This window comes from Salvia splendens, chromosome 8, assembly GCF_004379255.2.
Source record: "Salvia splendens isolate huo1 chromosome 8, SspV2, whole genome shotgun sequence".
NCBI lineage: Eukaryota > Viridiplantae > Streptophyta > Magnoliopsida > Lamiales > Lamiaceae > Salvia > Salvia splendens.
The window spans coordinates 12,173,336-12,186,568 of record NC_056039.1 but is presented as its reverse complement, the minus strand read 5'-3'; the positions used below and the strand labels follow the sequence as shown (position 1 = coordinate 12,186,568).

Genomic DNA, 13,233 nt, shown 5'->3' with positions numbered 1-13,233 from the left:
CGGTTTAGGGTTGAACCGCCATATGTTTTTGTATATGCAAAAACAATTACATAATTGTATTTGTATATACTCTAGTCGATAAAGTATATTTCTCTATACGGCTAAATGAGGGAAACTTTTGACAATTCTACTATAATTGTTGCTTGTTAGACGAAACTCAACATTTAAAGTTGAATTGCTAAAGGTGTCCTTAATTTAGTTATGTAGAAAGATCTTGTTCGCCGGTTAAGAGTATATATATAATACACTTATACGTTTAAGAACTTCAACATCGTTTCTTGTCATTTGTAATTAGTTCTTCACTAGTAGTCTCATTTGTATTTAAATTTTGTTTAAGACTTCAAGACCGCCATATGTTTTCAATTTGTAATTGTTGTAATTTGTAAACATGCAATTTCAATAAAATTGCAACTTTATCCGTATTTTTTTCAATTTTATTTACTCACATTTCATACAAAAAACAAACTTGAAAAGTGTAATGTAAGTTGATTAAAATTGAAAAGTTGAAGAATGCAAAAAAAAAAAAAAAACAATTCGCCGAACCGTCGAACCGGCCCGGAACCGGCGGTTCAAGCCAAAAACCGGCGGTTTTGAACCGCCCCGTAACCCGCCGGTTTTTTGATCCGGAACCGGAACCGCCGGGAGCTAGGCGGGCCGGTTCAGGTTCACACATTCCCCGACCCTTGAACCGCCGGTTCATGACCCTGAACCGGCGGTTTTCGACCCTTGTGGCGCGCCTGTTTAAACCTAGAACCTTTTTTTTATTATTATTGTTTTAAGTTTCACAATTCTCTTTTATTCCCTTATTTATTTGGAAAGGTGGAATGCTGGGTTGCATTATTTTATTTTGATTTTTATATTAACTGCTATAGATCAAAATTTTAGTTTGATTTTAGATTAAATTATGAAATATTAAAAAAAGGGAAAAGATAAACGTCTACGTAATGCCTTTATATTTTTAATATGACCGAACCGGTTTTATTAAAACCGATTTATTAATTATATTTTTTCTTAACTATATTACTCTTCATTATATTTTACATTTAAAAAAACATTAATCATAATATTTAAATATCTGATCAAATTAAATCTCCATATCTCCTTCTCCCACTCAATCGATTAACTCTATCTCATCAAATTAAATCTCCATATCACTCCCTCGATTTAATCAATCTCATCAAATTATATCTACATATCCAATACTCCTAATCCTTCTTCTCTATCGATTAAAATAATCAATGTCTTTTCACTTAAAATCCATTATTTCTATGAAATGAAGGTTTATATTCTTCATTAATATTGGAACTACTATCTTTTTGTCTTTTCACTTTCAATTTACTAATTCTTTTTTAATCAGTGATGCAAAAAAAAATCTTTTTCTAGTTTCTTTTTTAATGATATTATAAAAAATGCTTTTCTCTATAATTCTTTTTGTGAAATTGAGAATAAGAATATGAAAAATTAATCTTTTATAAATTAAAGATTGATAACGAATAACTTATGCATCGATTTTATCGATGAGAACATACAAATGCCGGTTCTCATTATTTTAGCAAAAAAAATTAGAGTACAAAAATAACATAAATCGTTTCATTATTTTGATTGGGTGTTTTTAGACTATTTCTTAATGCGAAAAACTAGTTAACATTTTTATAATTTTTGCGATTGTGGTTATATATTTCCACGGACTTTAAAAATATCGCCAGACATCCTTGAACTAAGGGTTTATCTCGAAATTGGTCATTTTGTCATTTTTTTATATGAAAATACCCTTATGAGGGTTTGGGCAATTTGATATTTTTACACTTTTAACATTTTAAATCTGATATTATTACAGTAATATACTAAATTTGATATTATTTCAGTGATATACTAAATCTGATATTATTTCAAAATTATCATTTTTCTTCCCTTTTGTCATCCTTCACTTTATTTTTTATTTCAATATTAGATTTAATTTTATAAAATTTAATTTTAAATTTAGATTTTTAAATATCAATAAATTTTTATTAATTATTAAAATTATTAATAACAAAAATTAATAGTTTTAATCAATATTTGATAGTGTCTAATATTTAATCAATAAGGTATGTCGACGCAGGGGCAGCGCAGTTGGCAACGGAGGGGCAGATCTTGCTGCAGTGAGCCTGGGTTCGAATCCACTGTTGTCGTGTAGTTGCTTCCATCTCTTAAGCACGAGTATGAGGCCTTGGGAGATGAGCTTCTGGCAGTTAGTGGGTTAAGGTCTCCCCCTTAACGGGCCCACTACGTACCCTGATTTAACTCCCTCACATCATGTCGGGCCGGAGTGCAGGGGCCGCCAAGGCGACGGAATCGTCTTTTTGCTGCAATAAGGTATGTCGACGCCAACTTAGTTTTAGTCAATATTTAATAGTTTTAATCATAAATAGATCACATAACACGATTATTCTGAAATAAATATGCAACTAATGTAAGACTAATATAATTTTCATTTATTTATTTGAAAACAATCAAAATTAACTAGAAAATTTAAACAAAATACTCCTATATAAAATTTCTAGTAGTATCAAATTTTTAGTCAACCTCATAATATATAATCACAAACAATTATAACAATCGAACGAAGGCTAAGTAGAATAGCTCTTATTTTTCCATCGTGATTAATATTATTTTTTTGTACTTCTTCGATTCAACTGAATATTATATTAAATAATAAAAATTAATAGTTTTTATTAATATTTATAGTGTCAATGAATTAATATTTTTAATTAATAAAAAAATATTGATATTTAAAAATCTAAATTTAAAATTTAATTTTAAAATATTAAATCTAATATTGAAAAAAAAGAAACAAAGTGAAGGATGATAAAATGGAAGAAGAATAAAAATTTCAAAATAATATCAGATTTAGTACATCACTGAAATAATATCACATTTAAAATGTTAAAAGTGTAAAAAGATCAAATTGGTCAAACCCTCAAAAGGGTATTTTTGTATAAAAAAATGACAAAAGGACTAATTTCGAGATAAACCCTTAGTTCAGGGATGTCTGACGATATTTTTAAAGTCCAGAGACTATGGGCGAGATAAACCCGTAGTTCAGGGACTATTTTTGAAGTTCACTCTAATTTTTATAAAGGGATATTGGTCTCTAAAACCATAAACTTTAACCAAATTTTGGTATTTTCCATGAAATTTAAAATTGGTCTACAATATCACAAACTTTGCATTTTGTTTATTATTTCCCATCTCAACTCAAATAAAATATATTCGGAAAAAAATAATTCTACGTGGGCAACCGTGAAATATTTTTGATATTTTAGACCACTTTTTAAGTTCTTGGTAAGTAGGATAAAAGCCACGTAAAAATCGCGTTGATCTAGTAGTGCCAAGTAGGATAAAAAAAGGGCTATTATTTTGTTATATTTATTTATTTTATTTTTTAATAATATATATTGCATGTTAGTATTATATATATTTGTACCAAAATAAACATTTAAAATGTTTATGAAATCTAAACAGTTATTCCTTGACTTATACATATAACTTTTGTAGTTTTTTTTAATTAAACAGTTATTCCTTGAAATCTAAACAGTTATTCTTTGGTCTTCTACAAGTCGCCATGCTATTGCCTACTACATCTGATAAAAGCCAATAGTCGGTATGGTTCTATAAGAGCATCTAGATGATCCCCACTGTCCCTTAAACTACTATTTGAGGGCCATACCGTACTTTATTCCTCCATCTCTTAGCTAAAGGACGGAACCTGCAACGCTCCGTCCCTTATTCCGTCCCTTAAATTACTATTAATTCAATTTCATTTTTTTTATTTTTTTTCCAACACAATTCAATTAAAACAAACACACTTCATTAAAATTAAAATAACATTACAACATTAAATAAAAATAGAGATAACACTCGATCCTCACCAAAAAGAAGAGATCGAAGCCATCGGAGAAGAAAATCGGCCAGAGTTTCAGAGAGAGAGAGTTTCTTAGAGAGAAGGCAGAGCGAAAGCTCGAGAAGAGAGAGAGAGAGAATAGTGAATCGAATGAGTGAGTGAAGAGTTGAGAGTCGATTAAAGACTCAGAGAAAACACACCTCACAATCCAACGGCTCAGCGCCATAATCCGGGTGAAGATGACACGTGGCAGCCATCGGGTAATCGCTCCATAAGTAATGGGCGAAGAAGAGTTGGACTCATTACACTTAGAACGGGCCATCAATTAAAACGGCCCAACCGAATTAATTCCAAGCCCAAAAGGTGGTCCATAATTCCACAATTAGGATATTGGATTTGATTAGTTTGTACGTGTGTGAGTACACATTTGATTAGAATCTAGATCAAGCTTGTTTGTGTGTGAGTACAATTTTTTATTCATTTTTTAATATTGAAGTTGATGTCTTATAAAATTTGCAATTTACAGAATCAATAGCTAAATTTGCATCATTCTATTTGTTAGAGCATCCACTACGTAGCGTGCCACCGTCCCGCGTTCCGTCGCGGAGGGACGGAACTCCGCGACGGAACGCTCGCGCGACGCGTTGCGACACGCCATCCCGTCCCGACCCCGTCCCGTTCCTGCGAGACACGGGACGGGCTGTCACGCCACACGCCGTGGCGACGTGGAGCGCCCCTGCGCCATGCGTGACGCCCACTCGCCGTCGCGCGAGTGGGTGTCGTCACTCTGACGCAATAAATCAATTTTTTTAAATCGAATTTTAAAAAAATACTTTTTATTTATAAAAATTGTTTTTATATTTAAAAATAATTTTTACAAATAAATAAATACAAGAAATTCGTAATATCCCACATATATTTGATGGGCTTGCGAATTTATGAAACTCATTCTTGATTGCTTCTCTTTTATAGAGACAACATTGAATGTTTTATGTTCCACTTTCGATGTGGACAAAGTCATTCTTGATATTAATTCTTGTATGCAAAATCTTGGGTTCATGAGAAGTACCTTTGATGCTTGCCTATATGTGAAAAATCTTGATAAAGTTCCTGTGTTTCTGTTGCTATATGTGGATGATATGTTGATTATGGGACCCTGCCTTAAATCTATTAAGTATGTGCAATCTGCTTTATGTGATAACTTTGATATGAAGGATCTTGGGGATGCACAAAAGATCTTGGGTATTAATATCCATAGGAACATAAAGGATTCTGTGCTTGTGCTTCACCAAGAACCATATGTGTTTAAAATCTTGCATAAGTTTAACATGTCTGCTGCTAAGTCAGCCTCTGTGCCCTTAGCTGCTCATTTTCTGTTGAGTAAAGATTTATGTCCAAAGTCTGAAGCTGATATCCATGCTATGAAAAAGGTTCCTTATGCTAATGCTATAGGTTCTGTGATGTACTTAATGGTTAGTACTAGGCCTGACATTGCTTATGTTGTTTCTTGCTTGAGTAGATACATGTCAAACCCTGGACCTGTGCACTGGGAGGCCCTGAAATGGCTTTTGAGATATCTGAAACATACTTCTAAGTATGGTCTGTGTTTTATGAATAGTGATGATGGTGTAAATCTATGTGGTTTTGTTGATTCCAATTATGCAAATGATAGGGACAAAAGAAAGTCCACTACTTCTTATGTGTTTACTGTTTGTGGTTCTTGTATAAGCTGGAAGTCTCAATTGCAGCACATAGTAGCCCTCTCCACTACCGAGTCAGAATATATAGCCATCACAGAGGCTATTAAGGAAGCAATTTGGTTAAAGGGAGTTCTTTCTGAACTTAAATTCTTAAAATCTGTTCCTGCTTTATATTCTGATAGTCAGTCTGCTATTCAACTATGCAAAAACCCTGTTTTTCATGATAGAACCCTGCTGACATGGGAACAAAGTGTTTACCTACTGATAAACTGTTTAGTTGCATTAAAAGATTGCATTTTGATTGTGGTTAGCATGTACATGTGCATGTCCCGGGGGAAGACCTTGTTGGTCCTCTAGACCTTGGTCTACTGGAATCCCAAGGCAAAGTTAAAGACCTACTTGACTAATGAGCTTTGTCTCTTTGGTGTCTTGTTAGGCAACCTGGTTAGTTCTTGACTAATGAGTTCTGCCTCTTTGGTGTCTTGTTCTAACCTTGTAGGCTGTGATGAAGCAACACGATGACCAAGGCTCTCCTCTGTTTACCAAAGGTAGTCCAAGGTGGAGTATGTGGAATTATGGACCACCTTTTGGGCTTGGAATTAATTCGGCTGGGCCGTTTTAATTGATGGCCCGTTCTAAGTGTAATGAGTCCAACTCTTCTTAGCCCATTACTTATGGAGCGATTACCCGATGGCTGCCACGTGTCATCTTCACCCGGATTATGGCGCTGAGCCGTTGGATTGTGAGGTGTGTTTTCTCTGAGTCTTTAATCGACTCTCAACTCTTCACTCACTCATTCGATTCACTATTCTCTCTCTCTCTTCTCGAGCTTTCGCTCTGCCTTCTCTCTAAGAAACTCTCTCTCTCTGTGAAACTCTGGCCGATTTTCTTCTCCGATGGCTTCGATCTCTTCTTTTTGGTGAGGATCGAGTGTTATCTCTCAACCTCTGCGTTGATCTGGAGATTTGAGTGAGTTCAAACGGTTGAGTTTGTCCTGTGTGATTTCTGGGAGGTTTATCGGTTGGTTTCTTAGATCCGTGAGATCCGAGGGTTCTTGAGGCCTTGTGGCTGTGATTGAGTCAGATCTGTGGCGTGGGGTGGCTGTAAGTGGTAGCAGTCGGGTAACCCTAGCTCGGGGTTTAGATTGGTTTCACGGTGCTCCCTTGTGACTTGTTGGATAGGACGGAGGAGGTCCTTGGCCCTGGTGTAGTCGTGGTTACGACCTGAGCCATTTCTCTGTTCCTTGTGTTCTGTTTTTGTGTTTACAATTTTAGATCCATTCTGGATCTGTTCCTTATATTACTAACTGATTTCTTGAGTGTGCAAGTGAATTGTGGTGAGAAGCCTTGTACTATTGCAAGAGGTTAAGTCTTGTAATAGATTAGGGTTTAGTCTACCAATTCTTGTACTCCCTGAATTGTTCTTGTTTGTAATATTTGGTGTTGTACTTGGCTTGTACCTTCTGAGATTAGCCATCTCAGTCTCTGTCATATAAAAAGAGGTCCCGGTAATTAGTGAACCCCGAGTAATCTGATCCCTACACTAATAACAAAGACAACTAATAATAATAGAGGCTAAATCAACATTAAACAATCATGAACATAGGAAAATCAAGAAAAAAAAACAAAGGAGCACGAAAACAAAGGAGCTTGATCGAGAATTGGATCGAAAAAACAGAAATTTGTACTCATCATACACGACGCAAAATTAGCAAAATCGATTCAAGCTTAATCGAGAACTGGATTGAAAATACATAAATCGACAATGGAGAATCGAAGATCGCGTGCTGAATCGAGTTAATAAACTAAGATTCTGCAGAATTGAAGCTAAATGCGTGAATTCGTGTGAATTGATCGGCAGATTATTGGAGACGCGAATTGACTGTGAAGATTATTGGAAATTAGTGTGAATGTATCATGGAGATTGGCGTGACTGGATCATGGAGATTTGATTCCATAAATAATAATATTACAAAATGACATACGTACCCTTTTCTTATTAAAAAATTACTTTTGAAATTCCACATGGCAACCTGTGATCACTAAATCTTAGAAATTAGTGGTGTAAGATTGGTAATAGTTAGCAATTAGAAAATAGTTAGGGTATCCACTATAAGGCGGACACGCCCAATAGCCTCGCCCTAGTTTTTATCCATAGCCTCAGTTTTGTTGTTCACAGCCCCAAAATTCTATTTCCGCCACTATAGTGGACACCTCCAATAGCTCACAAATTTTGTAATTAAAATAATCGCAATGTAAATAAATAGAAAACGAGGTAATTAGGGCCGAATATTCGGTGTATTGCAAACCGGTAAAATTATACAACGAATATTCGGTGCATTTTTAGAGAGTGGTTGTGTAGATAGTGAGTGGATGGATTTTGTGAAAATGGTGAAAAATAGGTGGAGGGGAGTGGTATTTAAAGAGGTAAATAAAAAAAAAATCGAAATTGAATCCGCCGCGCCTATAGGCGCGGCTAATTCTACCCAGCCGCGGGCTCGCCCCAACCCCGCCTATCCCGCGTCCGCCACCCCTATCGCCCCCAAATGTTGTCCGCCCGCCCTCCGGACAACTTCCCCACTATAGCCGCCCGCCCTCCGCCCCAACCCGTGGCTATAGCCGCGGGCTCCCCATAGTGGACACTCTTACCAATGGATCATATCCCCTATTAGTATATGGTTAAATATCTTATTGTTATTGCATATCTTTGACGGAATTTTTAAATATATTTGATTTTTAGTATTATCTATATTGTTGGTAAATTCTATTTGTTGCTACCAATAAATAATTGAATATTAATGTACTATTATTTATTTTATTATAAAAATATAGTATTAAATTTATAAATTTAATTCCGTCCCCCTAGAAGGATCCATGACAGAAACTAGATATACAGGCGATGATTGTAATTAGTAGTGTTGGCGTTATTTTGCTCTTGATTTTTGATAGTACATCCTAATATAGTAATATTGGTGTTATTTTTTTTTTGGATTGGCAAATAAATATATAAATTTATAAAACCTTATAAATTCAGTACCTATAATCAAGAAGTCTTGGGATTTACTTCGCCCTGACCTTTTCTTAATTGGTCATAATTTATTTTAAATAAAACCTCACGAGGGAGGGTTATAGACCAATATAATTTCGATGGCTAATATGTACGACGGTGGTAAATACTCCTAAACACTCCCTACCAGAAACATAAATGATATGTTCAAATTTTAAAAATAATTATATTAAAAGATTTAATTTAAGTTAATATAAAAAATTGACGTGCATGTTCAGTTATTTTTTTAATGACAGGAGAAGAATCACTCAAGACTCAAGAGCATATCAATAAGGAATTGAATAAAAATAAGAAAAAATATGTTTAGTGGCTATTTAAAAGTCATATCATTGTTTTACATAAAATCACACCTAGTACTATTTCTGTTATGGCCGGGTTAACCTAATTTATGGTACTACTTTATTTCATTTTATGGCTCCATATGAAATTATAGATTAAATATGTACTACTAGTATTATTTATAATGTAGACTACGTAGTTAGTTATACTATTGTTATTTATGATTTACTTTAAATAATTTTTTTTGTCCCGCACATCACCAGCGTAAAACTAGCACCAAACTGAAAAACACGTCACAAAATAAAGTCTATGAATCATATTCAACACAATTCCTGTTGCAACAATCGAATCCAAATATAAAGAGTTTATTTAACCAAACATTTGAAAATATATATGCATCTAAGTTCATATAAAACACTAATTATGTATAAAAACAACATACCATTCTCAATGATTTGATCACAGAGATTTATGGTAAATATAGTTCATTGTTGGATTAAATAAATATTTAAAACCCACAAGGAAAAAACGTTCACTTTGTCGGAGTACAATTTTTTTTAATGTAATTACAAATTTCACTACAATTATACAACAGTAAAAAAAAGTTTATGTTTCTGATAGAGTTTGGTAACGATTTAACCATCGAAAATACACTTACTATGACAACAAAATGGATATTCGATTATTCAAATTTTATTTCAACGCAAATATTCGAATAGTGTCACAAATACGAAACGATTACACCCCTACTTCAACCACAATTGAACATGTGACATGAGTTGCAGAATATATAGTAAAGTCTACATGCACTATTAGGAATTTACATGAAACTATTTTCAAAATGTTCACATGCAATTGTGTTCTGTAATATAGGAGAAGGGGGAGAGTAAGTCCCTAGTAAATTAACAGAAATCTCTCAACTATGATTAGTCATTACCTACTACGGGAGCCGAGAGGGGAGAGGAGCTTCACTTGGTTTCAGTAACCGGAAGATAGACGCCCTCTGCTGCTAACCAAATATTATCAGGTTTCTTTTCACCAACACCACACACCTGAAACAATTCCACAGACCATTATGAATTTATGAATCGATGCTGCAACTTTGTTAATCCGTTATTATTTCTTTCTTACCTCTTGCTGCCCACCGGCTATGCGTTGGTATTTCTTGTTATGGCTATGAAGGTACCCACCAGTATCTATATGCCGAAGCCTTACTCTTTGATCTTGCCTCCATGTCTTTCCATTTCCCTCAATCTCAAGACTAAAGCCACACACAACAAACACAATGAATGCTGAAGCTTAATCACATAACCCACACAGTTCATAGCTATATGTCTTTACCTCCAGTGATCCCCAGTGTCAGACTCGGTATCACTGCCAAAGCAACTGACCTGTATTTTTTATTCCATCACGTAATCAGCTTAAGACAATAATAGGAACACTCAATGCAAAATGGAATATCAAACACGATGGATCTATATAAGCTTATAAACAAAGACATAAAAAATGTATGTAATGTGAAACTCATACAAATTTTGTAATTTGCATTGACCAGCGGGGAGAGGGAATTTGCCTTTCTCCACTAGTTGCAATAGTATTTCAGATGAACTAAGTTGAATAATTTTTCTAGAAAAAAACATGACACATCAATTAGACAATTATATAGTCCATGGACAATGTTGATTGGTAAGATCTAATCTTATTATTAAGAAGTATACCAAATACGATGATTTCCAGAAGGAAGGCGACAAGGATCTCATGTATGAATACAAGTTACTCATCTATTGCAAGTGGGACACAAAGGGGGAAAGAAAAGGAAAGACATTTACCCATTGAAAAACTCCATCTGAGAAAATTATAGACAACCACACAGTATTAAAATGAATGGAATTCCAACTGCAAAACATATAGGTAGTAGAAATACAACTCCATGCAGTGTATTGCATGTTAACTCTAAGTGCCACAAGAAGATGCCAATGCAAGCTTAGTACGTATAAGCTGATTTATTAGCATTAGTTTCTCTCAATAAACTCATGCACATTGTGCTATGCTTAAGCTATATTACATCAATCAACTTTAAGAAGTTCAGATTTTTGCTCAGAAAGCTGCACCTCACCTACACTTATAGACTCTGGATTTATTGTCGTGATATTCCACAATAAATATTATTAGTAAAAGAATGATATGTTTGCTTCTATAAATTTCTATTGATATAATAGAAACTTATGTTAAATTACTAGGTGTCAGTGGATTGAAGAGTTTGGAAATATATATCATATCAATATTAGCAAAGATATTAGATATTCAACCCTTATTCTGAACTAATTTTGACAAATTTGAAAGTCATTGAATTTACATCCCTAATCAAAATGCAACTTTTGGATTTGTAATGAAACCTAACCTTGTTAATTCATACTCTCATTATGTCGAATAAATAATCAGGTTACACGAATTTATAGCCAAAAACATTTTTGAGTAACAGTGAATGTCACATTACTCTACAGAATGGTGGAGTTCAGCACAATGAAATAAACTAGTAAAAGAAATAATATTCTCAGTTTAAGATCCAGATAAGCAGACCCAAGGATAGATATTCAAATATTTCATGTAGGGAGAAGGTCGCTAAGCAAACTCATGGACACTAACCTCCATATTGCCCGATATTGGTGAGGCATGCAAGTGGCTGTGCAGCCACTTCCTAGTTTTCATATGTTGCAACCTAATAAGACTTCCAGTTTTGATCGAGTCTCCTTGCTTTGAAGATGAATCTTGTACTGGCCTGACAATCTGCAAAATAAAAATCTCTTTAACAGTCCAGGAACCAGCATTAATAGATCACACGCACAAAGAAATTACAGTTACATCATAACAATCATACGATGTAATGCTGACTGTTGACATACCCAGTAGCTATTGGCATCATCAACATTAGGAAAACCGGTAACAGACTGCTGCCCACTGCCTGAGCCATAAGGAACATCATGAGAGTGCAGTCTGAATTTTGTCTTCTCATGCATCAGCTTGATGGCTGAACCATATGATATCTACAAAATATTTGATAAAACACGTTGGTACAATGACAAATTACTTCAGCTAGTCAGTAAAGCATACTATTACACAAACAACCAAATTAGCTTTTCATCAATCGTCAAAGTGCACCTGAATCTAAATAGATTTCTTAGTTTTTCACTAGTCAAACCATAGGCCATACAATTTGACCTCCAATCTACAATACCTTCTTCATCAGTTCCAGTTCTCATGGAAATCATACTTATCAAACGAAATTTAGAACCAAAACAAAAACCGAAACATGTTCGCAGAAACCAAACAAAATCACATCAACGAGGAGTGATATATTTAGGCGATCCAACCAGATAATAAACTACAAATATTAATCAATTCACAAATGCACTAGCATTCACCACTAAGTTGCAACAAAACTAATTCCCCGTAACCGTAGTAGCTCCAATCAGAAACATAAACAGGAACAGGAACATAAATCTTCAATTTTCGAGCTCCATCTTTTCAAAATAAATCAATTTTTAGTTTTTTACGATGAAAAATACCTAAAATTTACCGATCAAATAGCCAATACAATTCACTCAACCAGAAATCTCCTCTCTAGCTCACACACACTGTACCAGAAAAAGACATAAAGGAGAAACATCACATGCCTGAACGCCCTCGGAGGCGGCGGAAACCGGAGTCGAACCATAATCGGAGTCGAGCGTCAGAAGCAGGAATATCGCGAGACCGAAAAAGGAGACGGCCATCACTAGCAACAGTACGATGAACCAAGTCTTCTGCCAAAATGGGAGGATCAGATCCGGATCGGAGGATCGGCCAACGGACTCCCGGTAGACTATTCGTGTCGAACCCGACGAAGACGCGGCGGAGAAGGCGGACGCCGGCGCGGATTTCCTGCGGGTGAGGTTACTGTGTTGGTGCTGCGGAGAAGCGGGGGGAGCCACGGTTAAAGCTTCTATGCGGTGCCGGAGCTCCGGCTGCTTTTTTCGATTGAATTTGCAATTCGTCTATCGAGCAACTACACAATGTGGCTTCCTTCGTTTGCCGTGGGATGATTAATTAAATTAAACTGGAATTAGAGTTTGGGGCTCGCCACGTGTGACTTGAGTAACCTGCGAATTGGATTGTTCCACGTGTACATTTGTTGACGTGGGCTTCTTCTATTGGGTATTAGGAAATCTACCTTGTATCGATATAATTAGATACTAGGTACTCCATTATTCAAAATTTCAAGATTATCAGTTTTAAATCGATCTCAATCTTTCGCGATTTTCGTAA

The 13,233-nt window shown here is 35.1% G+C and overlaps 1 protein-coding gene across 1 annotated transcript; it reads right to left on the bottom strand.

The window, feature by feature from the left end:
- Positions 1–9,599: 9,599 nt before the first annotated feature.
- LOC121743828 (stromal cell-derived factor 2-like protein) lies at positions 9,600–12,992 on the bottom strand. The gene is made up of 6 exons (XM_042137199.1): positions 12,603–12,992; positions 11,832–11,972; positions 11,575–11,715; positions 10,270–10,319; positions 10,060–10,189; positions 9,600–9,980 (listed from the first exon to the last, which is right to left on the bottom strand). The coding sequence occupies exons 1-6, from the start codon at positions 12,699–12,701 to the stop codon at positions 9,897–9,899; spliced, it is 645 nt and encodes a 214-aa protein (XP_041993133.1). The 5' UTR covers positions 12,702–12,992; the 3' UTR covers positions 9,600–9,896.
- Between the last annotated feature and the right edge of the window lie 241 nt (positions 12,993–13,233).

Coding starts and splice junctions, on each gene's coding strand:
- LOC121743828 (XM_042137199.1), bottom strand. CDS start 12,701: ATGGCCGTCTCCTTTTTCGGTCTCGCGATATTCCTGCTTCTGACGCTC. Junction 11,973..12,602: donor CCGCCTCCGAGGGCGTTCAG/GCATGTGATGTT, acceptor AATATTTTGTAG/ATATCATATGGTTCAGCCAT. Junction 11,716..11,831: donor ATGATGCCAATAGCTACTGG/GTATGTCAACAG, acceptor TTTATTTTGCAG/ATTGTCAGGCCAGTACAAGA.